At 37.1% G+C, this 26,414-nt stretch overlaps 2 protein-coding genes across 7 annotated transcripts; one reads left to right on the top strand and one right to left on the bottom strand.

Annotated features, from left to right (window-relative positions):
- Positions 1–162: 162 nt before the first annotated feature.
- Positions 163–26,414, top strand: LOC121635463. Of its 6 annotated transcripts, none has more exons than XM_041978618.1 (6): positions 163–179; positions 11,722–11,821; positions 25,082–25,303; positions 25,429–25,564; positions 25,842–25,896; positions 25,978–26,414. In XM_041978618.1, the coding sequence occupies exons 3-6, from the start codon at positions 25,090–25,092 to the stop codon at positions 26,089–26,091; spliced, it is 519 nt and encodes a 172-aa protein (XP_041834552.1). In that variant the 5' UTR covers positions 163–179; positions 11,722–11,821; positions 25,082–25,089; the 3' UTR covers positions 26,092–26,414. The 6 variants fall into 6 exon arrangements, 5 of the variants coding, with proteins under 5 accessions (XP_041834552.1, XP_041834550.1, XP_041834549.1 ...); XM_041978616.1 differs by lacking the exons at positions 163–179; positions 11,722–11,821 and adding exons at positions 16,993–17,145; positions 17,217–17,267 and having other exon boundaries at positions 24,986–25,303; XM_041978615.1 differs by lacking the exons at positions 163–179; positions 11,722–11,821 and adding an exon at positions 17,180–17,267 and having other exon boundaries at positions 24,986–25,303.
- On the bottom strand, positions 14,365–17,533 carry gemin8 (gem (nuclear organelle) associated protein 8). The gene is made up of 4 exons (XM_041978622.1): positions 17,426–17,533; positions 17,160–17,223; positions 15,276–15,612; positions 14,365–15,185 (listed from the first exon to the last, which is right to left on the bottom strand). The coding sequence occupies exons 2-4, from the start codon at positions 17,160–17,162 to the stop codon at positions 14,926–14,928; spliced, it is 600 nt and encodes a 199-aa protein (XP_041834556.1). The 5' UTR covers positions 17,163–17,223; positions 17,426–17,533; the 3' UTR covers positions 14,365–14,925.

Raw genomic sequence — 26,414 nt, 5'->3', positions numbered from 1 at the left:
GTGACCTACTGTACGGAAATGTGGAACACAACAGCAGTAACATGGGATAAGAGCCACTTCTGTCCACAATGTGCAAGCACACCGTGAGTCACTATGTGGAGGAAATGCAAAATGGGGTGGGCTCATCCTCTTCATCACCATCTTCATCACTGCAGAGGTGGGAGAACAGCAGAGGGGAGGTGAGGGAGAGTGGCATCCCCTGCTGCCTGTGGGTCATGCTATAATTATATATAGTCTATTTTTTGCATATGTGGGCTCTTGTGAGCAAATGTATGACTCTTTGCATGTGTAGAGATTTGAAATTACGCCTGCCTTTGAGCACTGTGCATCGCTGCGTTGCCTTGGCAACAGGTCCTCTAGACAACGACTGATTCCGACACATCATAGTTGCCGTTTTGCCTAAAATTATTCACAAGGAAGAGATGAGAGGAGCCTAAATATTCACTATACAATATCCATGACAACCAGCTCTCATATTTGCAGTTTATTTAAATTTATACCCCAATAAGCCTTGACCTAAGTCAAATCAGTGCTGCGACAACTGCACACAAATAAGTGATATATATATATATATATATATATAAAATTAGAAAGCTCTGCTTAAAGGGTGAAAAATAAGTTATTGTGGAAAAACAGATGTTAAGTTTGCCAAGAAGAAAATGCCTTGACCTCATGTTTTGTTAAACAACTACTGTAAAAGTGATTAATGCAACCACAAATTTCACTTTTGTGGTTACCAGACAGATGAAGTACAGATGCTGAAGAGCTAAATCCTGGCAAGAGAACAAAGCGAGAGGCCTGTCACAAAGTTGAGGACGATGTCCTCTAAATTGCTAAAAGGGTTGATTTATGCTGGAAATAATCTTTAACTGTGGAGACCAAGGCTGAAAGAGACCTTAAACCTGACCAGCAGGAACAGCCTTTTCATCCCACTCATCTTCTTTACATTCAGTATTTGCTGACAGTCCTCTAATCAGCACTTTTAGTGGATGTACTCATTAGTCCATCATATTTGCCTTTTTATTTACAGTATTTAAAATAATTAAAAATTAACAAATTTATTTCTTGAATGACACCTGAACCTTTCATTTGACATAGACTACTTTCCATAAGCGGCGGATTCAGGAAGATGCCCTTTAACAGAACACTTCCACTTTAAGCAGTGAAAGGTGTTCCAGTAAGTCTGGTTAACGCTAAAAGACAAATGTTGGAAAACTTAAGGAAATTTTTTCCAGATCTGAGACATTTTCTGAGCTATTAAATATCTTTCTGCATTAAAACAATGAGCAACTCAGTTATACATGAAGCTCTAAGTCAATATATGTTAAGTGTCTTAAATTTAGAAATAGTGTAGGTGTATTAATTGAAATCCCTTATTTTTTACTCCTACTTTGTAGCCTTAGCATGATGAGATGGGACTTCCTCTAGTTGACCCGAGGAAGATGGCGAACGGGGGATACAGCTTGAACAAATTTACATTTTGTAACACTGAGTATGTGCATGCTGACCACTAATTGGTGGCCATTTATGTTTATGTTTAAAAACATGTAAAAGTTTAGACAATTCAGCTGATCTAGAAATGTCATTGTGATAGAAAAAAGGGACATTCACAGGATAAACTTTCCTCTTCCAACATGGCAGCCATATTTATGCAACAAGCAGCCCATACTGGTGACCAAAACTCTGGCATTTGAGATCTCTGTTTTACTTTGACCAGTTTTTAATGGTTTTTAATCTTTATATTTAGTCCAAATTATAAGTTACTGAAGGGAGCTTTTCCATATTTTAGCCATAATATGACTCCCTGTGATATACCCAACCATACTATAAGTCCATAATCCGAGTTAACATTACACTTTTAGATTTTTTTTTAAAAAAAAGAAGAAGAAAAAAAAAAAAAAAAAACTTGCCCCAGAGTCACATCATCTAAGAGAGCTAAACAAATAACTCATCTTAAGTCCCTTTAAGTCCTCATGGTGTTTGTGTTTGCTCACAAACTGGCCTGAAAGAGCACAATCTGCATGCTAGATCTCAGTGTCTTCCAACCTTTTTGTTGTTGTTGACATTCTCCCATACGTCCTTTCTTCCTTTGTAACCATTATTTAAACTGTCCAACCACTGCCACGTTTTTGTTTTTCAAGCTACACATCACTTTGTTTAAACATCTATTTATGTTCTAAACTGAATAAGCATACACATGCGACAAAGTCTTTTTGTTCGTCTTCTGTGATGTATTTAATGGCTGCAGACCACCACAGTCAACTGTGCTCCCTCTTTTCATATCTGTTTCTGAGAATGGGCATTATCATGATCACCTTCACCGTCATCATGTTTGCTTAAGTCTGAAACTGGGGCGAACTGTGAATTCTGCACTGCCTGCAAGTGGATGCAACCCCCAATTTCCACCGTGTACATGTGTGCCGCAGCAGCTGTTTGTGGAAATTTTAGTGAATGGTTTGGTTCACACTGGGCGCGCCGCAGTGTGTGTCAGAAGCATCCCTGAAGCGCCTTGTTGCTGCTCTCTGCTAAACAAACGAGGCGAGTCCATTTTTGACGGAAATCGCATCCAGAACGCGTCAAACTTGGCAGTTCAGATAGGGACAGACAGGAAATCAGAATCAGGCATGGGAGCAGAGTAAAAGCTTCCAGTAATTTTCAAAATAAAAGCCCCCATGTAGATTTGCATTTGCTGAACCATGTAAACATTACGTCATTAATCGGTCAGGGTCTCTCTGTATTTTTTTTTTTTTTTTTTTTCATCGTGGAAGACGAGACGTTTATCCTGGCAGTGAAGAATCAGAAGAATCTCCTGGGAATTTTTGATTTCGCAGATCCAGCTAGGTGGACTGCATTCGCAGGCGCGTTTCCCACCTGACATGCTCCCGGTGTGGATTGACACACCGAAACTGTGGCGCACCCGATAATGAGGGGTGACAACCATGCCAACATAAAGGACGCTTAGGAGAATGTGGGCAGTGAAGTTTGACAACGTTTCAAATGGACGCACCGATTTACATATATAAGGGAACATAAACAAGCCTTTAGGGCACATCCATACCAGGATAGTCTGCAGGATTCTGTCTAATTTGGCGAGGTATGTGAGAAATGTAGCAAGTTAATGGGTTTTGTTCTGCTTTCACTCTGCACTTTACTCAAGCAGACCAAACCTGCTTGGATGACGTCATGCAGTTACAACAGCTGTTCATATTGGGGTGCTATCTTGACCACTGACCAAAAGAAAAAGAAGGTAGGAGGAAGAAGAAAACCTGGGTCATCAATTTGCCAGGACCGAAAATGGAAATTCCTCTCCTCATTCAGCTGCACTTTATTCAGGCAGGCATTAGCAAGTAAACAACACCACATATGCTAAAATAAGAATGTAGAAAATGGATGTATGATATGGAATAGAGTTCATGGGAAATATAATTGGTAGCTGTGCCAGAACAAACTAAAAAACTGTAACTAAAGTGTTGGTATACTGTTATTTTAATCAGATCACTAGACTGTTCCACTTTCTCCAGCCGAGTGATCATTTATTCTCTCAGTATAAAACATCCCGTTAAAATCAGGGGCCTTTGAAGTCTCTCTGCTTGACGGCTGTTACATTCAGCATCATTCTGTGGATCAGCGCATAGCAAACCCACAGGAGAGGATGCAAGAGGATATGAGGTTTCACATAGACCTGAGTACAGACAAACTGCAGCAGAAAAAAAAAAGCACAAAGAGTGAATTCACGTAGGAGGACGCGCAGGGGGAGGAGAGCAGAAGAACAAGGAAGAGGAGGGGGTGGTTGAAAAAGTAATGATGAACACAGTAAGCAGGGAGATGATGAGGCGAGTCAATAAACGATCGGATGATGAAACAAAACGTTAAAGTCTGTGGTTGGTAACAGGCGTAACAAGAGAGGTGAATGAAGAGAAGTTTACAACGGCTTCCTACAGAAAAATGGCTCTGGTTCTCCATCACAGTAAATCATGTCACTTGACTACATCCTGTCTGTTCTCAACTTCTCACCAGCCGGAAGGCAATAAACAGGCCTGCTGCTTATTGGAAGCAGATGTCATGGATGTTAGAGGGAAGACAGTGAAAAAAGGAGCTGCAGAGGAGGAGGGTCAAGAGAGAAGTAGTAGACTGAGATACAGAAATGTTCGAAGAAGTTAGATCATTGGCCTAATTAGATCAAACTGGATGCAACTGCTGTCATGTTAGCTTACAGTTAAAAAGAGACCGGGAGAAATCTGAACTTCAGCCTCAATGTTCTTATTCCTGAACAAATTGGAAGCAAATGGAGTAATTGGTTCCACAATTTTCCTACAGATGGTGTTAATTAATATAGAAAAGCTGTCACAGGAAAGCTCTGGAGCAAGCCTTGCAATGGCAAGCCTGGAAAAAGCTTCATGATTTCCTATCAATTTAAATTTTAACATGGTTCTTTTACTTGAACAAATCAGGAAACACATGCCATGATTTTTCTATAACTTTCATTGCTATTAACAGTGTTGTGTCGTAGCTACAGTTACTAGTTACTTAATTCAAAAAGTAACTTACATTATTATTTACTTACACCAAAAAGTAAGCATTCTTAAAAATTCTCTCATTAATATCATTATAACTTAACTTAATTACAGTATTGTATTAAGCATAAAACAAACTTGTTTTAAATATTTTTATCAATTAATTTTTGGAAAGCAAAAAAAGGTCAAGTACAGAACAATTCACAGTTCAATATTCAAAATTTAAAACCAGATCCCCTTAAAGTGAAAGAAAAGAAAAAAAAAAGAATTAGAATTAGCTTCTTAGCTGTGATTAGACCATATGACAATAACAATTGTTGCGTCCGTTTTAAAAGACTCAATACATCTGATATACCCAAGATTATTAGGACTGGTTCAGGTTGTTTCTTTACTCTAAATATTTTTTAGAATAAACCAAAAAGCCAGAAGTCTTGTAATTTAGCACACATGGTAAAGCCACACAGTAGATCACATTTTTTTCACTTACATTTATCACATATGGGTGAAATTTCAGAAGACATGTGTAACTTAAATTTTGAATAATAGATTCTATGTAGGACTTTGAATTAGATTAAGCAATGTCTAGTATTTAAAGAGCAGATATGGACATCTTCTAAGATGGAATTCCAAGCGTTATCAGTAATTGGCAGTCCTAATTCATACTCCCATTCAGATTTAATCTTAGTTGTATTAGGGTGACTTTGCATCCTGTCTGAGTGGCTATAACTTGGTCTGAACCAGTGTACAGTTTCAGACACCCAGATTGCCAAACATCTACCGGCCAAACATATTTTTTTACTGGCCAAATTATTAAATTATTTCACACACACACATACCTCTACGCACATACCTCTACCTCTATTTTCTATAATACTATGTTGTGTTGTATCCAAACTAAAAGTGGAAGTCACAGCAACATTAAACAAAGGCAACAAGAAAAACGGTTCTATTTGATAAAGTGTTAATGTCTGAATTCATTAACTAAAACCTAATCAGACTCCTCCCTCTGTACTCTTCCTGTTTTTACACAGTCCGTGAAGTCTGGCCTCCTGCTCTTGTAACAGTTCTTGTGCCACAGCTTTACAGCCTTGGTGGGATCATATTCCTGATTTTTGCTTTTTATTTTATTGTTTAAAAAATAAACTTAACAAAAACTGATAATAAATAAATTTAAAGCTTTCAGGTTGAAAACAGCTAAGCTAAGCTAACAGGCTAACATCATGTCCAACAGAGTTCTGCTGTGCTGACAGCGCGGCATGTGCAGATGTGTTACCACCTACAGTCAGTGCGTGGAAAGTGAGTGGAACCAGGCCGTGAAGCAGACAGAAGGCGTCGCTATATCCAAACCATCACTTTTCACTGAACTTTCTGGTTGGGGCTGTAAGCCCTGCTGATTTATCTTCTAGTTCACCATGCTTTCTTTTGGAAAGCTGGCTGGCTCCTGCTAAAGATCTCCACATATTTACCTACTTAATTAGCCTGATCTAAACAGTAAAGAGAGCTGAAACAGTGCAGTGCATTCTCGTGTCAAGTGTGATTGTTTCTGTCAGTGCATGTTTGTGTACGTGCACGTCGTTCATACATGCAGACAGCAGAGGAACATAAAGAAGAAATCCACCAAAAGGAAGACTGAAAAAACATGACTAATTTGGTCCAAACATTTACTCGCCATTTGGCGGATACCCCTTTGAGATTTACTCACCAAACAAAAAATTTACTCGCATTTGGCAGCTGGCGAGTGTTAATTTTGGATCGTGCAGACACCCATCCAATTTATCTGGGAATGCGTTTTTAAATCCAGGAAGAAGCTTCCTCACATAGTCACTGATTTGAAAGCATCTAAAACGGTAAGCCCAGAGTAGGTCATATTTTTCCTGAAGCTTTTCAAAGGATATAAAAGTACCCTTGACATATAGATCACCAACATTAACTATACCTAACTCTTTCCAGACATTAAAAAAGCCGTCCATGTTTGAGGGAGCAAAAAATGGATTAGATATAATAGGCAGTAAAAAAATAGACTTTTCAGAGATTAAAGTGCTTTTCTATTTTGTTTCCAGATCCTCATTATATTTTATATTACTGGGCTGTGTCTGTAGAAGCTTTTATCAGCCGCTACAGGTGACAGTACAATTGCACCTATTGAATAGTGCAGGCAGTCCTCCCTCTTAATCTCCAGCCAGTTAGACGATGGACATGCGAGCCAAGGCAGGCTGCCCAATAATGTGTAGTGAAGTTAGGAAAACGAGTTCACCATTCACTTTAGACTTACATAGATATTTTTTGGTAATTTTTATTTTTATTCTGCATTCTTTTTAGTTCCAGATGAATAATAAAATGAATGAGTCTAATTTTAGAAATACGATTCAGTAATAAATGTTGGTATGTTCTGAAAGAGATAAAGAGTTTGTGGAAGGAAGACCATCTTAAAAGCATTCACCCTGCCTGATAGGGAGATTGGTAGTTTTTTCCAATGGTCCAGAATGTCTCAAAGTGGTTAATGACCTCCAAAATCTTTGGAATCGTGGTCTTGGGCTGGGTTATATACAGCAGCGTCATCAGCGTACAGAGAGATCTTATTTGAAGAAAAAACTGTGTTAAACTCATGTATGTTGGTGTGTGTTCTAATTGTTTTTGCAAGAGATTCCAGGGCTAAAGCAAATAATAAGGCACTCAGTACACAGCCTTGCTTACAGCCTCCAGGTGCAAATTGTGTGGACAGCGTCTGATTAGTCAGTATCCTAGTGCTGGGGTTGTCGTTTAGCCCATGCAATAAACTTGTTTCCAATTTGAAAATGTTCTATTACTGAGAACAAGTATGACCATTCCACTTGGTCAAATGCTTTTCGACTATTATTTCATTGCAGGTGAGCTCTGCATCTAAGTATTTATGGTCGTCCTGGTCTAGTTCTAGTAGTTTGCCGGAGCCCAGAAATTCTTTCATTACCCCTGGCAGTGCACTCCTCTGAGATGTATACAGCCTTTCATAATTCTGCATTGATGTCCTTGTGATATTTTTAAAGAGTTCCAGACTTTGATTTTATTTTATGAATATTTCTTTCACTTTCCAGTTTTGTAGTTGACTTGCTAACAATTTATGTGGTTTGTCACCAAATTAAAAGGCTCTACTTATTCAGTCAGATGACAAATTATTAAATTTATATTTGAGTGCAGAGATCTCATCTTTCTTAGCACTGTCTGAGTCCAATTTTTCATATTTTCTTCCAATTCTAATTGTTCAGTTTGAAATGATATACAACCTCTCTGTTACGCTTTAAAAGTCTTCCATAATAACACTGTTGAAACATCATCCTTATCATTGATATCAAAGAATACTGTAATGTGTGATTCAGGTATTCACAGAATTGTTTGTTCTCAAGTAGTTGGGGGTTAAACCTCCATTTCCTCTGTGGCTTATAAATGTATCTAATTTTAATGAAAAGGTGACAGGTCTACGGTCAGAGATTATGATATTTTGTATTAAAAACATAAGAAAGCATTTTCCCATCTACCAGGAGGTGATCAATTCGGCTGTAAACATTGTGGACGTTAGAGTGGAATGAATATTCTCTATCTAAAGGATTGAGTGTTCTACAGATGTCAACTATATTGTTGTCAACTGTATTCTCTGTATGTTTTTACATGGTTGCATGAATTTGAGGATGTTGTTATATAAATGTTAGATTTTTCCAAGTGTGGATCAAGTACAAAGTTAAGGTCAGCCCCTATAATTAGATTTGTATTTGATATATCTGGGATTAACCTAAAAACTGTCCTAAAGAATTAAGGGTCACCATAGTTTGGCCCATATACAGTCAATAATGTTAAATGCGCTGATTGTAGCTCCCTCAAAACCATCACATAACATCCCTTTTTATCTGCTATAGTAAATAAATGTTTAAAAGTGACTCCCTGGTGGATGAGAATTGCTGTTTCCCTTGCTTTCGATAAGAATTTAGAATGATATATTTCACTTACCCATTTACAACTCAGTCTACCATGAGAGTCATTTGACAAGTGTGTTGTCTGCAGAAACATTATGTCTGCCTGTAAAGATTTTAAATGTGAAAGTACTTTACCTCTTTTTATCTGATTATTGACACCATTAACGTTTCATGAGCAGAAGCTCACACCCCTGGACCTATCCTGCATCAAGGTGGCTAAAGAGAGGTATTGGTACCTGGTACCATTGCCCCTCCCTTAAGTGATTACTGTATAATAAATAGTGTTGTAAACCCCCTCCACCCCACCCCGTCCTAAATAAACAAATGAAATCGAGACTATATACATTGTCCATGACTGGCTGATCCCTGATCTACTTCCTGTCTCACTAAGCTCTAATCCTAATACTTAATGCTTGGGGGAGATTCCCAATATCCATAAAATACAGCAAGGTAAAATAAAATTTCTAGTTTTTGCACTGCTTGCCCTAGGCTTGACAGGCAATGTTCAAGTAATGTTCAATGATAATGAAAAGAGACGTGTGTTGTATGTCTCAAAATATTAGCATCTGACAGTTTGAAGCCAAACAACTTACAACGCTATTTGGGGACGTTTCATCCTGAACACAGAAAAGACTGTTGATTATTTTAAAAAATAAACTACTCAGCTGTCATTTATAGCAGAGTTGTTTTACTAAAGCAGCATTCGTCTCAGCATCAAAAGCTCAACTCACCTGAAGTAGTTTGGTGAGTCTCCTGGCTTAAAACACCTCACACTATAGCACAGGAATTCCTCCTTTAACTACAGTATAAGTGTAACTACACCCCCTACTTTTTGCATAACTCCACCCACCCAGCGGGGATTTGGGCCCCTGGTGGCTATAAGTGGTATTGCAATTTAAAGCTGGTTATACAGGCTGGATGTTAAAACTCTTCAACACAATCTGTGAATGATGGTTATCATTTTTGCATAACTGCTGGAACATTTTTCATCCACCTGTATAAAAATAGCTGAGTGAAACAGAAAAACAAACACATTTCCACATCATTTAACTTTGACCTATTTTGATGAGCATATATTGATGTAAACATCAAGGATTTATTTGATAACCAAGCATTGCAGTAATGCTTCGGGTCCTTTTTGGTTTCAAACCAAATAATAAAGGAGACGAAAGCAATTTATTGGATTTAACTATTGAACTTAAATGTTACTTAATGTGGTATAAAATAAAATGGAATAAATATTTTTTTGGCAGCTACGTTTATGATCTCCCAAAATAAGTGACTTGAATATGAGGGTCCAGTTTGTCCTCTATTATATTCAGGCATGAAGATTTAATGTGTTTAATGGTATCAGTGTCAACAACTATTCCAGTCCCATTCAACTTTATTTATAGAGCACTTTAAAACAACATAATTGACCAAAGTGCTGTACACAGCCTTGGACTTAAAAACTATTGTAAATCTAAAAAGCAATAAATGGACTAGCAACTGTAACACACTTAACTAAGACAATAAAAACAATAAAATTGAATAAATAAAATAAAAACATTAAAGTCAGCAACTCAAACTGGTTTAAAGGCCAATGGAGAAAAGGTACTTCTTAAGAGAAGATTTAAAAACAGAAAGTAGCCTAGCCGGTCGAAGGTGCAGGGGCAGTGCATTCCAGAGTTTGGGGCCAACAACTGAAAAGGGGCGATCCCCTCTGGATTTCATGGGACAGTTAACAAGGAGCCGACCTGAGAGAGCGTGCAGGAGTGTAGGGCTGGAGCAGGTCGGACAGATGCTGTGGGGTGAGGCCATGTTGACATTTAAAAACAAATAAAATAATTTAAAAATCAATATATAACGAAACAGGCAACCAGTGCAACAACTTTAAAACCGGTGTGACGTGCTCCTGTTTTTTGGTGCCAGTTAAAAGCTGAGCTGCAGCATTTCAAATGAGTTGCAGTCGGGCAAGAGCTGACTGACTGAGCCTGACATAAAGTGTGTTGCAGTAATTTAAGCGATTTGTGATAAAAGCATGAATTAAAATATCAAAATCATGACGATAGAAAGCTTGGCTTTAGACAATTATCTAAGCTAAAAGAAGCTGGATTTCACAACAGCGTTAATCTGTGCATCAGACTTTAAAGCACTGTCCAGCTTTACCCCAAGGTTGGTCACTGTAGGCCTGAGATACTGACCCAAGTACCCCAGGTCTATGAGAGCTGAGAAAACATCATTTGGGCCAAGCAACAACACCTCAGTTTTGTTGTCATTAAAATCAAGAAAATTTAGAGACATCCAGGCTTCAATTTCTTCAATACAACATAAAAGTTGTTTTATTCAGTAAGCATTACTTTGCTTTAGTGGCACATATATTGCTGCACCACCTGGAAAAAAGTTTGCATACAATACACAAATGAATAAAAACTCCAAATACACACCTCTGTCTCGACTTTATTTTTATTCATTCAGTACATTTACCTGACCATAGCAAGGAAACTAGGAAGAGGAGTCAATGTGACTGAAACTGGATCTTTAAAATACATGTAAACAGATAAGTTCCACTAAAATTGCACTTGACTGGATTTTTCAGTCGTACTAACACACCCAAAGAAATGGTTAAGAATCAAATCCCTCCTGCATGTATATGCTCAAATGGACTCAAACTGGCCTGCTGCACATGATTTACTCTTCCCATCCTGGGCTTTGACCCAAAAGTAAGAGGAGAAGCCAATACACACAAGACAAGGAAGGAGTGGTTATACCAGGGAATGCCATGTATCTTATTTGTTTAGTAATAATAATAATAATTATATATATATATATATATATATGTCTTGAATGTAGTGAAAAGTAGTAAAAGCATTTATTTTTATCTTTAAACATGATCTCAAACTGTCATCCACCTCATATTTAATTTCAGAGGAGAAATTATTTCACTTTCAAAACAACACACTGTTCCAAAACACCTTTTTAGTGTAGTTTAAAGAAGAGAACCAACAAAGTAGACAACTTAGATAAAAGAAAATATTACTGACACCACATTTTTACTATCTTCACTTACATAAAGGGTTAAAAAATGTTCAAATCTCTATTTTACTTGAAACAGAAGTATTCTTCCTGTACTGCTTCTACTTAAAAAAGTACATCTTGATCTCAGCCAGATTACCCGATTAAGATAAAACTTCTATGAAACTGAAATCCGTAAAGCCCTTTAGTTCTTCAAACATGCATGAACATCTACTGTAAATCTATACAATCATTTTCCTTGTTTCAAGCTCATCAGGCCTGTGTAATCCACAACAATGGGATGGATCACACCCTCTTAATCCAATTGCCATCAGCTTTCACATGAGGATCTGACACGGGGATGAAGAGGTGAGTCTACACTGAACTTCAGCCAGGTAATCTCAAATTACCTCACAGTCAAAGAAATTGCCTAAATTACTCAGCAAAGATTGAATTTTTGTAAATATTCACCTCACTTTACAAAAAATGGAACTTTATGAAAGCTTTGGGTAAAAAATAATATATGGACCATTGTGGGATGCAAAAGTTTGGACACCCCAGTCAAAATTTTTCAGTAGTTAGGTCAGTTAATATAATTAATTTAATGCAGAAACTTTTCTTTTTTATTTCAAGTATTACTTTTTCAACTCACCCTGTTGCTGTTTAAATGTATTGTTTTTGTGTGTGTGTGTGTGTGTGTGTGTGTGTGTGAGATACTTAGGCTTTTGTTTTTTGTTTTTTTAATACAATACACAACCAAAACTCACAACTTTTACCCCAAGAAGAAATCTGTGGTAACTTTTGAAACATTTATTATCCTGCTGAAGAAGTTTTTTTTAGTCCTCAGCTTTTCTTTACATGAAGTCATGTTTACTTTCAGAATGTCATATGGTTCATTATGTTAACAGAAATGTCCTTTTTGCAAGTGGTTGTAACCCAAGCCCAAAGTATGATCAAACCACCCCCATGCTTAATAACTAGATGGGGGTCCCTGTCCTGAATTTTTGCACCCTTTTTTCCAATAACACACATTTGCCCAGTGACAAAAAACATTGCCCACAGTAGGTGATGATTTGCAACTGTAGGAAAACTCTGCTCTGCTAACAGTCTGATACCTGTTCCTAAAGGTCTTTACAGTCAAATGATAAATACAAGTAGCTAACACTTGCAGAAATTTAGCTCAGCTTGACTTCTTGTGTTCTTATTAAGTGCATTTTTTTATTTCATTAGAAAATGAAGCAGATGTCTGATCTGAAATTTAACTGAAAATATTTAACAACTGAACCAAACAGTATTATTTAATGAAATTGTACAACATAGTAATTTAATACTTGTGCTTAAAATACTGAAAATAATGTGGCAACAAAGCACTAATATTCGGGATCAATCTGCTCATTTCACACTAACAGAACTTTTACCTAAATGTGTCCAAACTTTAGTGCAACCCAGTTAAATGAAATCGGCTTTGTTATTCATGTTTACAGCTTTGGAAGAGTCAAACCTGCCCTGTCCAGCGACATGCAAAACACCCGCGCGCACATGTGCGCTGGATGCATTTTCATTGCAATGCATGTCAGCGCAGCTGCTGGCTCATAACAGGCTGCAGATTAAACATTGTTTGTATGACGCAAACATGGAGAAAGTAGCTGATGATCATCTAGGTGGTACTGCAGCTCATGATGTGACTAAATGGTGCAAATAAATATTTAAATGTTAAAAGGATCAGACTGCAGGTTTTACGCGTGTGGGTCTTGAACTTTACACGCAGCGGGGGAAAAAGATCTGCCGCCATTAAATTTAAAGAAAACTGGGATCATTGCAACGAGATAACACCAGAAACAACAACAGGAAACGTAGAATAAAGTTTGCCTACCCATGTTTTCTGCTCCTGTAAAAACTTTCCGAGAAACGCAAAAATGACGCAGAAGCAGTCTGTCTTTCCACAGGTTGTCGCGCGGCGCGGAGGCAGCTGGACGTCCCGCTGCAGTCCGAGAGGGGAGGAGGGGAAGAGAGGTGGCGTCAGAGCCGCGACCAGAGCTGGATCATTATTTAATCCAAACGTGCATGTGTCTCCATCTGATCTGCGTGCAATTTTACACGATAAACCCAAAACACGGCATGTTTATTTTAGATTTTACTCATACAATAAACTATAAATGAATGACTTAGTTGTCAGTTTGAGGAGATTCATATTCAAATTTTCATTTATCAGTTTAGCAGGTGACATATGTGCAATGATTTTAAAAACTGTTGCTGTAACCTGCAACAAACAGGAGCTCTCAGGTCAGTTAAAACAAAACAGCTACAAACCCCCCAAAAAAATCTAGAGCAGGAACATTCAGAGTGGTCTAATCGATACGGAGCTCTACAACATAAAAATACCTGATTGTTCATGGAAGGCAGCACTGTTGGATAGTTCAGTACGTTTTTATGGCATAGAAACCCCTCTAAGGAACACTCTTCAGAGAGGATGTAGTGTTATCCAAGTCTACCATTAGGAGACTTCTCAGAAAGAGTTCCCCTCAAGGGGAAACCATTCACCAGTCTCTAGAATAGAGCCCAGATTAGACTGTTTTTTGGGTGAAAACTGGGATCAGCTGGATGCTCAAGTGCTCAGTGATAACTGCTCACATACAGCCAAATGCAGTGAAGTTGACTGAATGGTGCGTAACAGTACAGATAACTTAAAACAGCAGAGATCATGCGGATTGATCCACATGCTACATCACGAAGGAGCAAACTGAATCACTATGATGCCCAAGATGTTCACACTTCAGGTGGTCTTAGAACTATGGATAAAATATTAAATAAATAAATCCTCAGCACATTTGTATCTTGAAACCTTTTAGAGGAGAATCCTAACCCTAACCCTATATTTTCCTAAACTCAACACAAATATTACTAAAAAGCAGTTTTTTTTTGGCTTACAACATTTTATTATTAATAAAACTTCTACTGAAACATCCATTTTAAAACATTGTGTAAACAAGATGAAAACAAATCCTTCAGCATCTTCTGAGAAAGCAAATGAACCCAACAAAATGCCAAATCAGAGCAGCGTGGTTTAGAAATAACAAAACTACCCTCAGTATATGTTGGAAACTGGAACATCAGAAGCAGCCATGCAGGGATGTTTCTGTTTTAGTGGCTGAACTAAGCTGACAGACATAAGAGGAGCTGCAGCAGCAGGAAGCACCAGAGGCTAAACAAAACCAGATTATGAGGAAACAAACAAATGTTGTTTGACTACATTTACATCAGGTCTACTATACCTCTGACCCTTAACCAAATGTTCCGCTTACAGGTGCTTGTTTTGAGAGGAGAAAGGGAATTCCAGGTGATGCTATGTGTTAGCAGCTTCAGAAGATTAAGTACAAACAACAGCTGATGGATCAGAACCTTCACATCCGACCTAACAAAAATAAGGACAAGCGCTTGAAACCCCTCTAAATCACTTTACAGCTCTGTAGCTGTTATAGTTTCAGAGGGATGACTGGCCAGTATTTTGGCTGCTTGAGGTCACAGTTCCGGTCAAAAGTCAGCTGCATCGCCGCCTCCATGGCCAGGATCTTGGCCGCATCCTTGCCGTACAGCTTCTTCATCTCAGCCACGCGTCTCTCACCAGGCCGCTCGGAGGGAGGAGCGACACTGCTTCGCCAGGAGACGCTGTGCAGGTCGTGGTCGGCCGGCACGTAGCCGTCGTGTTGCTCTGCCTCCATCTGCTGCTGCTTCTCTGGAAAACAACACGTAGCAGACATCACCATGCATCCCTGAGCAGAACTGTCCGTTACTTATAAAATGGAGATGGGAGTAGTTCACTTACTCAGCTCCTCTCTGTGTCTCTCTGTTTGGGCAAAGTACTGCCGAAGCTCCTCACTGATCTCCATATTGCTGACGTCACACTCGATTTCGCTCTCCGAGCTTCTTTCCTCATCATCATCTTCTCCATCTTGGCTGTTCTCTTCAGGTTGCCAGTCGGCATAGCGCTGATGTCTGCTGGGACGCTCCTCCTGCCAGTAGGTGGGGCCATAAGCAGCCTCCAAGGCTTTTTGGTAGGCACGCTTGTGTCTTTGGTGCCAAGCCATGGCCTGGCGGTAGTGCTGCCAATAGCGGCTGTAGACGGGGCTGGAAAACCAGGACATCACAGTGTTGATGTCCTCCTGCAAATGAAAAAGATCATATAATTAATTTTCTAAAAAAAAAAAAAAAAATGGTGAGAATAAAGTCCCCTGTGGTGCTCCAGTGCTGCTGACCACCTTCTCAGACACACAACCCTTCAGTCTCTATACTATGGTCTGTTTGTCAGGTAGTTATAAACCCAGTTAGAGGAAGAGTCATTTAAGGTAGATGGATAGGATTTTTTAGGCATCAAAAGAGGACCAATGCTGTCTTCCACAGCACAGAAACTTTTTCCTGACGCCAGCTAATGTTAACGTGTTAATCTTAAAACAGTGCATGAACTGCAGCCACGCCTCGGTTTCCTTGTTAGCACTTCAAGCTTGTCCATTTTGCTGACCTACAATCTCACATTTCCCATCAGAAAAGGTTGGAAGAAATGGCTTAAATTTCCTCCACTTATCTCTGCCCTGCATCCTCTCCATTTCCTCTTCAATTTGTGTGGAAATTGCCAATTTATTTTGCTCATTAATTTAGTTTTATATAACATATCAGATGTAGAAAAAAATTCTAATATACAAGGAGAAATCACTTGAGCAGCACAACTTCAAAACCTGAGTGAAAAATCTCCTTAAAAACTAGCCTGAAAACAAAGCACCTTAAAATTAAAAAGTAAAATGAATACAAAGAAAATATCCATCATAGTCTAACCTGAAAATTTCTGCCACTTGGTGGCATATTCTATAACATTTATTATTACAGTAATTCTGTAGAAATTGAGAAAATTAGTTATATTTTATTTTTAATCGCCTCTCAACTTAAATTCTTAAGAGATTTACCTAACTAAGAAAAGAATCCTAGACTGTACATTTTATTGAAAACATAAAAAAAAAAAAAAACATCCAATTTAAAAACCTGAAAAGCAATTTTTTTTTCCTCATCTCATTTAGTTTAGATCAATAAGTACAGCTCGTTTACTAGCTAAGAATCAACTGTATTATTGTGAGTTATGCCAATGTTTTATGTCTCTTATGTACAGAACTTTGGTCAACCACAGTTGTTTTTAAACCTGCTTTATAAATATTTAGAATAATGTTTTGTCACCTCTAACAATAAGAACTGCATAATTATGCAACTCTGGCATTAACAAAACTTCTTATTCTTATAAACCTAATATACTAGAAGAAGGCTTTTCAACTTGTGTCCTGAGGGCCACTTCCCTGCAGGTTTTAGATACTTCCCCAGCTCCAACACACCTGATTCAAATGAAATAGATCCAACAAGCTCTGCACAAGGACCCATTCATTTGAGTTAGTGGCCCCCAAGGACCGAAGTTAAAGAGCCTTGCGTTAGAAAAATAAATGATGACTCGTTAGTAGATTATTTGTGTGTTGTAATCTATAATCAAGGACCGTGTTTGTCTGTAGAATTGTAAATAAATAAGTTTAAACATAATGCAGAACAACAGCTTTCATGCAAGTGCTACCAGGTGCGTTTAGGTTTCTCTAATTAAAGACGATCCGTTGCTGCCTCACTTAGTAATTTAAGGACGGAAGAAGAGTTGTTGAGCTATAAACGTAAGTTTTCTCACCATGACTGGATGTCTGTCACCTGGAGGACCTTCTCTAACCTTGTTTCATCTGGAAAGCTGATCTCTGTGGACAAAGACAAAGCGATGTGAGCACCTGGTGGATCAAGAGTAAGTTCAACACAGCGTGCTTTAATAAGACGTTGTTTTGTGTTTTTGGAGGCACGTACAGACATTTTAAAATTAAAACCGGTGGTCAGGCTTCTTCTACAAAACCCTAATTTATATTTAGCTTCACAGGTGAATGCTTCATATTACATGACATTTACCTCTTAAAACCTCTTCTGTGCTCGTTTTGAAGTTTACCTCATGATTCTTCCTCGGTAAAAAAATTTCCCAGCAGTCTTTGCGCTACAGAGAGGGGCGGAAGTGACGGTTGGCTAGGTGGCGCCCTCTAGTGGCTATTGTGTTGACATGCATAATATTCAAACGGCGGTAGATACTGTATGTTTACTCTGACCCACACATGAAAAAGCCATTATTTGTGAAACATTTTACTTACAAACTTTTACTCCTTCTATTTATACACATCTGCTCAAATACAAATAAATTTCTTAAAATATATATAATCTGTTAAATAAAAAAAATTAAAAGATATTTTTCTAAGCTTTACTCAGGTACTTTAAACTTTCTCATCCAGGACCTCAGTAGGTCATCAAATTCTTTGCAAACCTGTTAACGAGCTATTCATTTAATTCAGGTGTGTTGGGGTTACATCAAAACATGCAGGGCAGAGGGCCCTGAGGACCAGGATTGGAAAACCTTTGTTTAGACCACAATTGACCAGGCTAAATATAATTGTTTTTGATCTAGATGAATATTTTTTGATCTGATGGGAATTAGATGGATGGCTAGCTCATTCTTTTTATTTATTTATTCATTTTTTATTTATTTAGCATTAAATCTTTCACAGATTTTGAAAGTTGGTCTCAGCATCAAGGGTTTACCTGTTATCTCAAACAGGACCTGACAGTATTTGGAGGGCTTGCAGTGTTCGGAGAGCTGCAAATTTCCTTTGGCTTTCCCCTAATTGCCCAGCCTAATGCTTGAGTTTTTTTTTTTTAATATTCAAACTGCAGCTGAGAAAAACAGGGGGTAGCTAATGGGGTCTGTCCTTGTTATTTGCTATATTTATTTTGTTTTTGCATGCTTCACCAGTCTGTTTTATTCCTGTTTGTGTTTACATCCAGGATATGAATTATCAAAGTTATCACTGAACATGCACTACTAATGTAACACGGATTAATATTACCTGTAAAATTAATTTTAGTGGTTAGATGAAATGGGTGAAAAAGTATTTGTTTCTTTCTGTTTTTTGGCGTAGTTGGAGCTGAAATCTAACGGCGAAGTCAGCATGTTACTTTATACGAGTAAGGATAGTTTTCTATGTACAGGGTGTAAACCAGAATACTTGTGCACAGTTAGAGCTGTGAGACATGTTTGACTCTGTCAGTCATGACTTGGTTTGGGGCTTTCAAGCTTTCAGAAGGAATGCAAAATGAGAGTATGTTGAAATATGTGTTAACACTGTAACACTTCTATGTGTTTGAGGAACCAGAATTTCTAAAATTATATAAATGACCTCTTGTCAAATAAATTTACATGTTACCGGACAAAATTATAGAATAAATGCTGTTCATGAGAGATCAGTCATTGTTTTTCAAACTTTTCGTAGTGGAAGAAAATAATGATAAAATGAAATCAAACTTTATTTGTAAGACATGTCATAGAAAAGCAGCACAAAGTGCTTTACATAATAAATTTTGACTTTGAGTTTCTGTCTCTTTAACTGAAACATTAATATAAGTAACACAATATACCTCCTGGTGTGCATCCATGCACACCAGGAGCCGCATCACCTAAGGAAACCGCCAAGATCAGGGCAGGCAGGGGTCCAGCACCACCAACCACCCCGACCAGGGAGATCTCCATAGCAACGACCCGCAGACCGAGTAGACGTCACCCTGATGTGAAGGATCCCCATGAGGAAAACACTGAAGCTAAAAAGTAAAAACAAGATTAAAATAAACCTGAAAACAACAAGAACCATAAAAAATAAACACGTAAAAGACAGATATATAAAATGTTGGATAAAAATTGACTAAATAAAACAAAATGTATAAAAAATAAATTGGTAAATATAACAAAATTAAAATAAAGTTCAGCTATAAGCTAAGCTATAACGGTAGGTCTTAAAAGGAAAAAAAAAAAACACAAACAGCCCTGAGGTTTTCTAACAGGCTGTTCCACAGCTGAGGGCCGTTAGAGTGAAACAAGGTCTTAGTTTTAATTTTAACTTTAGGAACAACTAAAAGGCCGGTACCACAGGACCTCAGTTTCCACAAGGACTCATACCTTAAACGCAGGTCAGATAAATAAGAAGGCCCAAAACCATTAAGACATTTATAAACAACTAAAAGAACTTTGAAATCAATCCTGAAACGCACAGAGAACCAGTACAGTGATTTTAATAACTGTTTATTTGAAGCTGCTTCAAACAGGTTTCATTTATGTGAAAATCCTTCATGTGTGCACCTTGTCTTGAGATTCTTTCCAAAGTGATTGAATAACTACTGAATTGAATGGAAATGTTTTTAGTTGCACCTCACCACAGACATAAACTATGACAAACTTCAATGATTTCACCTTTATACAGCATCTGTGTTTGTCAGATAACTGACTTGCAGGAGATCTTAACCTAGTTTCATGCACCCTTTCTCGTGTTTGAGAGCTGAACCGCAAATTTAAATTTACAGCTGTGACCGCTTGTATTATCCATTGGTGAAAGCTGCCAGACAGACAACAGGAAAGTCAGTACCAGCCTACATCTATAAAAACCAATATAATCTTCTGTCTGCCTTTTTCAAATCCAATTTCAAAACCATGTAGATTAAGTTATATATATTTTAATATATAAAAATAAGGACAAGTGATCAAGGAAATTAGGTTAGATGATGTCCCACCCCAACAGCAGTATTTAAGTCACTGAGTTAATAATAAAAAATAACAAAGTTAAAATAAATAAATGATCAAAAATGGTTAATGGAGGCTGATATTGTCAGTCTTTTGGTTCTATGATGTAACTTGAGCCATGGATGTAAAGTTGATTCTTTGTTAGAGCACATGAAGTTACGTAGCTCCTCCTGTGTTAGAATGCCATTCGTATTGTTGAGGCATTGTCATTTACACAGTACAAGCAGAACTGGTTTAAATAAAACTGTAAGGAAACTTTTATAAATGAGATGTCACAGTTATCATTGTCTACAGTAAACCTCAGTGGCCACCATAATGTAGTGGGGAGGTTAAGATAACACATTTGACTATTTTTGGTTGAACCCAGCATATGTGTGTACACTGCCTTACAAAAACTTTGCTTTTTTGTATTTGCTTGTAATGCAATAAGTGTCTGCACCCCTAATAATTAATCAGATCTAAAAATCAACTTGGAGGCAGTTAAGTTACTAACAGGTTAAAATTTGTTATGTTGGTGGAGTTTTGTCATGAACGGTTCACTTTTAAGTACTTCTACAACATTTCTGTTGGAACAAAGTTGGGTCCTTTAACTCAGCCAAGAGTTTTCCCTTTTTCTATTAATGTCATCCCTCTTTCAGTCTTAACGTGGAAGCAGAATAAATGCTTGGCACTTCCAGTTTAGAGGCCCATATGCCAGCTCATACCCCTGAGAACTGAAACCTTTGGTTTTGGTGGGTTGAAGAAAAATACGAAGAGGTGTGGATCTATACGGTGTGACATACATCGCTTGCGGCTGTAGCGTTGAACTTGCAGGAGGTCTGCTAACCAGCATGGGGAGATCGAAACGTTACTTTGTTTTGTTTCTGTTGCCAATATTTAGTTTATGCAAAAACAAAAGGTTTTGTTTTAAATGGATCAACAAATTATTCAGTCTTTTACTCAAAGTTGCAACGAATGTTTGGACTGAAGAAATGCAGAACAGCATTTGCTACAAGAACTCCTCTTTTTTTTTTAATCAACACAAGTTCTGTAGAAGCCACATGTGAAAACAGTTAGTCAAGAAGCTGATGTCACTCCAATATGCAGCGATGACACACTCAATGTATCGTACTTATAGCATGAGAAAGATACAGAGTTGAGCTTAGGTGAAGAGTATCGCTTTCTATATAGCACATATGAGGTTTTGAACAAACAATTTGACACCAGGTTCATACATGTGTGAACTTGCATGGGGTTAAAAAAAAATTCCAGTTTTCTTATTGCTGTCCAGAAGTCATTATGATGGCACAAGCCCCACAATGGTAATGTTTATCACATTTTTCATAATACATTTATTTGCAGATAAATATTTAACAGTATATGTTTTTATGTTTTCCTTGCATTGGTGGTTTGGAGTGCACAATTAATAATGGAAGTTATGTACTTCGTTTAAAATACAGGTGATACTGACAACTATAATTGAGTTAATTAGCTGATTAGAGTGTAGCACCAGGTGTCTTCAAAACTGAACCTTTCCACAGTATTCTAATTTTCTGGGTTATTGAATTTGGGGTTTTGATTAGTTGTCAGTTATAATTATCATAGTTAAAAGAAAAACATTTGAAAAATGTCAGTCTGTGAGGAATGAATGTCTACATTATACAGGTTTCCCTTTTTGAATGAAATTACTGAAATAAAGTTTCATGATATTCTAATTTTATGACGAGCACCTATGTTTCTCTTGTTTTGTGTTACTGTGGTGGGGCAAGTTTCATTTCCTGGTTGAGGAAAGGCATAGCAAAGGGCTGAGGAGCCTTAAATATGGCCGTGGGCTTGTTAGGCTCTACCATGTGCTGCTGGATAATGATAGAAGTTTAGTTAGTGTTGAGTCTTTGCCTAGTTATTGTTTTCCATTTTATTTTCCCCTGTGTGTGTTATTTGGTTTGGCCAAATTTAAGTTACCCTCATTGTATCATTGTGTTAGGTCAGTTTTTCCTCAGCTGAGTAGATTTTCATTTTTTAAAGACGCACTACAGAACTTTAAGAATTTTCTCAGTTATGCGCCCCCCTATTGACGGCTAATTTGGTGTCCATGTGAGCTCTCTCTCCAGCCAGTAAAAGTCTTGACTCTTGTCTTATCTCTTGTTCTGTTTCATTAGAGTTGCATAATGTACCTTTTAAACAACCATGTGAAAAGACACATCCAGTAGTCATGGAGAAGATGTTAGTCTATTTAAGAAGGTTCAAATAATTTGCATTAAGCAGAGTAAAAATTGAAGGAGATTGCAGAAACTACTAAAAGTGGGTTAACAACTATCCAACGCATTATTAAAAACTTGAAATATAATGGGGAGCCATCATCTTCCAGGAAGAAATGTGGCCAGAAAAAAATCCTGAATATCCTGTCTGTCAAATCTCCTCAAGCCAATAGAATACGAGATAATTCAAGCAAACAGTCTTCACCTTCTTCAGGGTGCGCTTGTTTTACTTTACACAGTGACTCCACACTCTTAGCCCAGATTTTGTTTGAACATAAACTTTTTAGTAGTGGCTAATTATCATTTTATGTTTTGTAATAACAGTGTCTCATTAATAAAACAAGTCCTTTCCAATAGTTTTCTACATTGTGCAATGTAATAATAATGATTCGCCAAGAAAACTCAACATTTCTGTCAGAGAGGGTGGGGCTATTTTCAAAACTCAACATATCTGGACCGCAAAGGCTCATGGGAGATGCCGATTTAGCTGAAATTTAACCTTTTTTGTTTATTGCTGTGCTATAAATTTGAGTTATGTGTTTCAATTCCTGTTATGTTAACAATTAGACAATGTTATAAAGTTCTGCCCTCTTTGAATTTTAAAGTTGGCACCATGAATAAAAGAGGACAGCACTGAAAAAGAAACCCACCACTAGTGACTAATCTTATACATGATGTAATGAGTTAAGAAAAATAAAAAATAAAGCAACCCATCGCCATCTTCTCAGCACTGCTAATTGTGGTTCTGGACCAGTAAGTTGATGCATATATCTACAATTTATTATGTCATGTTAGAGGTAAATGAAAGAACTAAACAGTATAAGTAAATCTAATATAAGAGAATTATTTCAAACTACTAGAACTTTAAAGAAATTTAGATAAGTGAACTGATGGGTTTTAAATTCTAATGGTTGCCCATGTTAACTTGACATGTTTCAGCATTTGTAAAAACTAGAACGATTTAAGGCAACGGGTTTCCAGGAAAATTTCTAGTAAGTTCAGCTAATCCAGGATTAGAGTGCAAGTAAGTTAACTTTTTTTTTTTTTTTTATTTAATCATTGTATTCTGGTGCGCTAGATATTATTGGCAGCCTGCAGTCAGGCCACCAGTTGCCAACCACTGCTTTATGTGCTTTCACAAAGTCATCTTAGTTGAGGCAGTAGCTGATCACAGCTCTACCAGAGGCCCAATGAGTTATAATATTACTGACAAATAAGTGTCTACTTATTGGAATTTTATTTCTTGCATTTTATCAATTTTATTTTAGCATCTTCGTTCTGTTTTTATTTCATTAATTGCATTTCTTTTAATCTTTTTTTTTTTGATGCACTTGTATTGCTTTCTGCACCCTGCTTTCATGTCAAGCACTTTGAATTGTCTTGTACATGAAATAATACAAATACAAATAAATTTGCCAGTAAAATGGAAAAGCATGAAATTATTATAATAAACAATAAAACAGAACAAAACAAAAAGAAAAAAACTGTTAACCAGATTGGAGCCACTGTGTGAAGTATTGTGTCAAGTAAAACAAGCGCACCCTGAAGAAGGTGAGGACTAGTTTCTCGGTTTATCTCATATTCTATTGGCTGGAGGAGCTTTGACAGACAGCTCTTTGAGCAATCCAAGAGAGAGGAAAAAATATCAAACAATTACGCTCTTGATTAAAGATAGGCAAATACCTCCATACATCATCCATACAAGATCTTGGAGAAAAATTAATGCAACACTGGATGGAAATAAATCTGGTGACATTGCTGAAGCTTATCAAAACAATGCCACAGCGAATGCTGCTGTAATCAAAGTTAAAGGAGATCAAATTAACTTTTAACTTTGGCCAGGCAATGTATGGTTGTGTCACTTGAAGAAATATTGTCTTGTATAATGACTATTGTTCTATGCAAAGAATTTATAATCTCACACATTAGTGCTTGATTCAGAGTTGACTCATTAATTTTCTGTTAGATTAGAAAAGATCTGATTACTTACAATGATTAATATTCATATACAGAAAACGGCTGAAGCTTTACAGTCTGCAACATGCTGACACGGTATCACACACTTCTGATTAGAAAAGACCACATTTTGACCACCTTTAAGAAACCATGCTATAAGAAAATCTAAAGCTTTGAAATGTGGTAGCAGACTTATGAAATCCTTTAAGATAAGTTAAGAAAACTTTTTAAAAGTAGAATTTTTTTTTTCCTAATCCACCTGAATTTTAGCTGTAACATGACAGCAGAAGATGTAAAATGTCATTCACTTCCTCTTAAGAGTGCCCCTCATCAGCTCTAAGCTTAGTGAGAGTTGAGAGTCTGAGGTTGTGGTAGCTGCAGGAAAGTACAGAGGCGTTTTTGTTCCAACCTCTATAGTACAGTACGGTGTACACAGCCAGAAGCAGCTACGTTATCGCTTTGATGGATACATGGAAACTTTACTTTGTTGTGCTTCTACCACTTTGTACCTCCAGAAAAGGTATTGTGCAAGAACTACGTTTTTGTTATATATAAGATATGTAACAAATTGTTCAATTAATCTTTTTTAGGTTGCTAAGCGAAAAACACAATGCACAAACATAAAATCTGCATTTGCTCCTTAACTCTTCTCTTATTCAACAGAAATGATGTGGAAGTCGCTTGTGAAAACAGTTGGTCAAGAACCAGATGATACTCCAATATGCAGCAATGACACACTGAATATTATCGTATTTGCAGTATGTAAAATGAACATGAGCCGAGGTGAAGAGTGTCGTCTGCTGTATCGCCATGTGGAAGGCTTTGAACAAGGATGTGGTTCCAGGTTCACATTTCTGACAATAAATCAGACTGTGTTTCTCCACCTGAGCAATTTAACACCAGAGGACAGTGGAATCTACAGCTGTGAGTGTGTACGCCCTGATGGAGTGAATATCATACAGCTCAACATCACCGTGGAAGGTAAGAGATTTATTTAATAACGTTTATCAATACTGTGTGTAATCCTCTGGTTATTTTACCAAAAATGAGATGTTGTGTATAATGTTTTCTCCACATAATGTTTCTGCTAATTTTCTGTTTTTAAGAGAGTGAAGACTCTGCCGGTTCTTCAGAAACACCGTCATCTGATGGTGTAATTTTAGAAATTGTCATTGGAGTGACTGTAGTCATGATTATAACTGGAGTCCTGCTGGTAGTTATCTGCAGAAAGATGTGTCATCGGTAAGAATATGGCGGTTTATGTATTTTTATTCTCAGTATTACTATAATGAAATTATTTAAAATCAAGGTATATAAAATACAAAACTGTGTGTGTGTGTGTATATATATATAAATGATACATATAAATGAAGTACTTTAGAGAAACTTTATATTCTGTATAAGTTACAATTTTGTGTAAAAAAAAAAAAAAAAAAAAGTCACAGATTGTAATGGGCAATTTGTAAATTAATATTTTTGTCCTTTTTTTTTTTTTTTTTTTTTCCTCCCCCCCTCAAAGACAGAAACCAGAACCTGTGATCGAACGTTGCCGGTACAGCGTGATAACCTACATGGTAAAATGATGTTCTCATACTACTGTCTGCTCTTAATTTTACTCTGAGGATTTTTTTGTAATTAACTTTTTGTTTTTACAGAAAGCTGTAGAGACCGAGCTGTACAGTGTGAAGAAAGAGAGCAAGCTGCATTCTACTGTAAAAATGTTCATTTATAAAAATGCAAATAATAAAAAATTCTCCTATAGCTTTTAAACACGTTTAGAGATTCTTTTGTAAAACTTATATTATAAAACACCGTCTAATGTGATTTCAGTTTTCTTATTAAATAAGTCAAACATCTGCTGGTCCAGAAGTCAAATATTTAGCTATCTTGTGTGAAAGTTCATCAGCATTTCATTTTCTGACTCTAGTGAATTGTTTTCTTACGATTAAGGGAAAAATGTTTTTGTTTGTTCTTATAAGAAGGTGGACTTGTCATTTTAAATCATGTGTTTGCTGTATGTCTGAAACCAACCTCACTGATGTATTTTGGTTTTGTATTATACTTGTTTGAAATAAAAACATGCATGTGTAAT

Source organism: Melanotaenia boesemani, chromosome 24, assembly GCF_017639745.1.
Source record: "Melanotaenia boesemani isolate fMelBoe1 chromosome 24, fMelBoe1.pri, whole genome shotgun sequence".
In the NCBI taxonomy this organism is placed as follows: domain Eukaryota; kingdom Metazoa; phylum Chordata; class Actinopteri; order Atheriniformes; family Melanotaeniidae; genus Melanotaenia; species Melanotaenia boesemani.
This window is presented reverse-complemented; position numbering and strand designations above follow the sequence as displayed.

Excerpts from the sequence above, each read along its gene's own strand:
- gemin8 (XM_041978622.1), bottom strand. Across the intron at positions 15,186-15,275 it reads GAGACACAGAGAGGAGCTGA|AGAAGCAGCAGCAGATGGAG; the intron begins GTAAGTGAACTA and ends GTTGTTTTCCAG.
- LOC121635463 (XM_041978614.1), top strand. The coding sequence starts at position 24,785 with ATGGATACATGGAAACTTTACTTTGTTGTGCTTCTACCACTTTGTACC. Across the intron at positions 24,843-24,985 it reads ACTTTGTACCTCCAGAAAAG|AAATGATGTGGAAGTCGCTT; the intron begins GTATTGTGCAAG and ends CTTATTCAACAG. Across the intron at positions 25,565-25,841 it reads TGCAGAAAGATGTGTCATCG|ACAGAAACCAGAACCTGTGA; the intron begins GTAAGAATATGG and ends CCCCCCTCAAAG.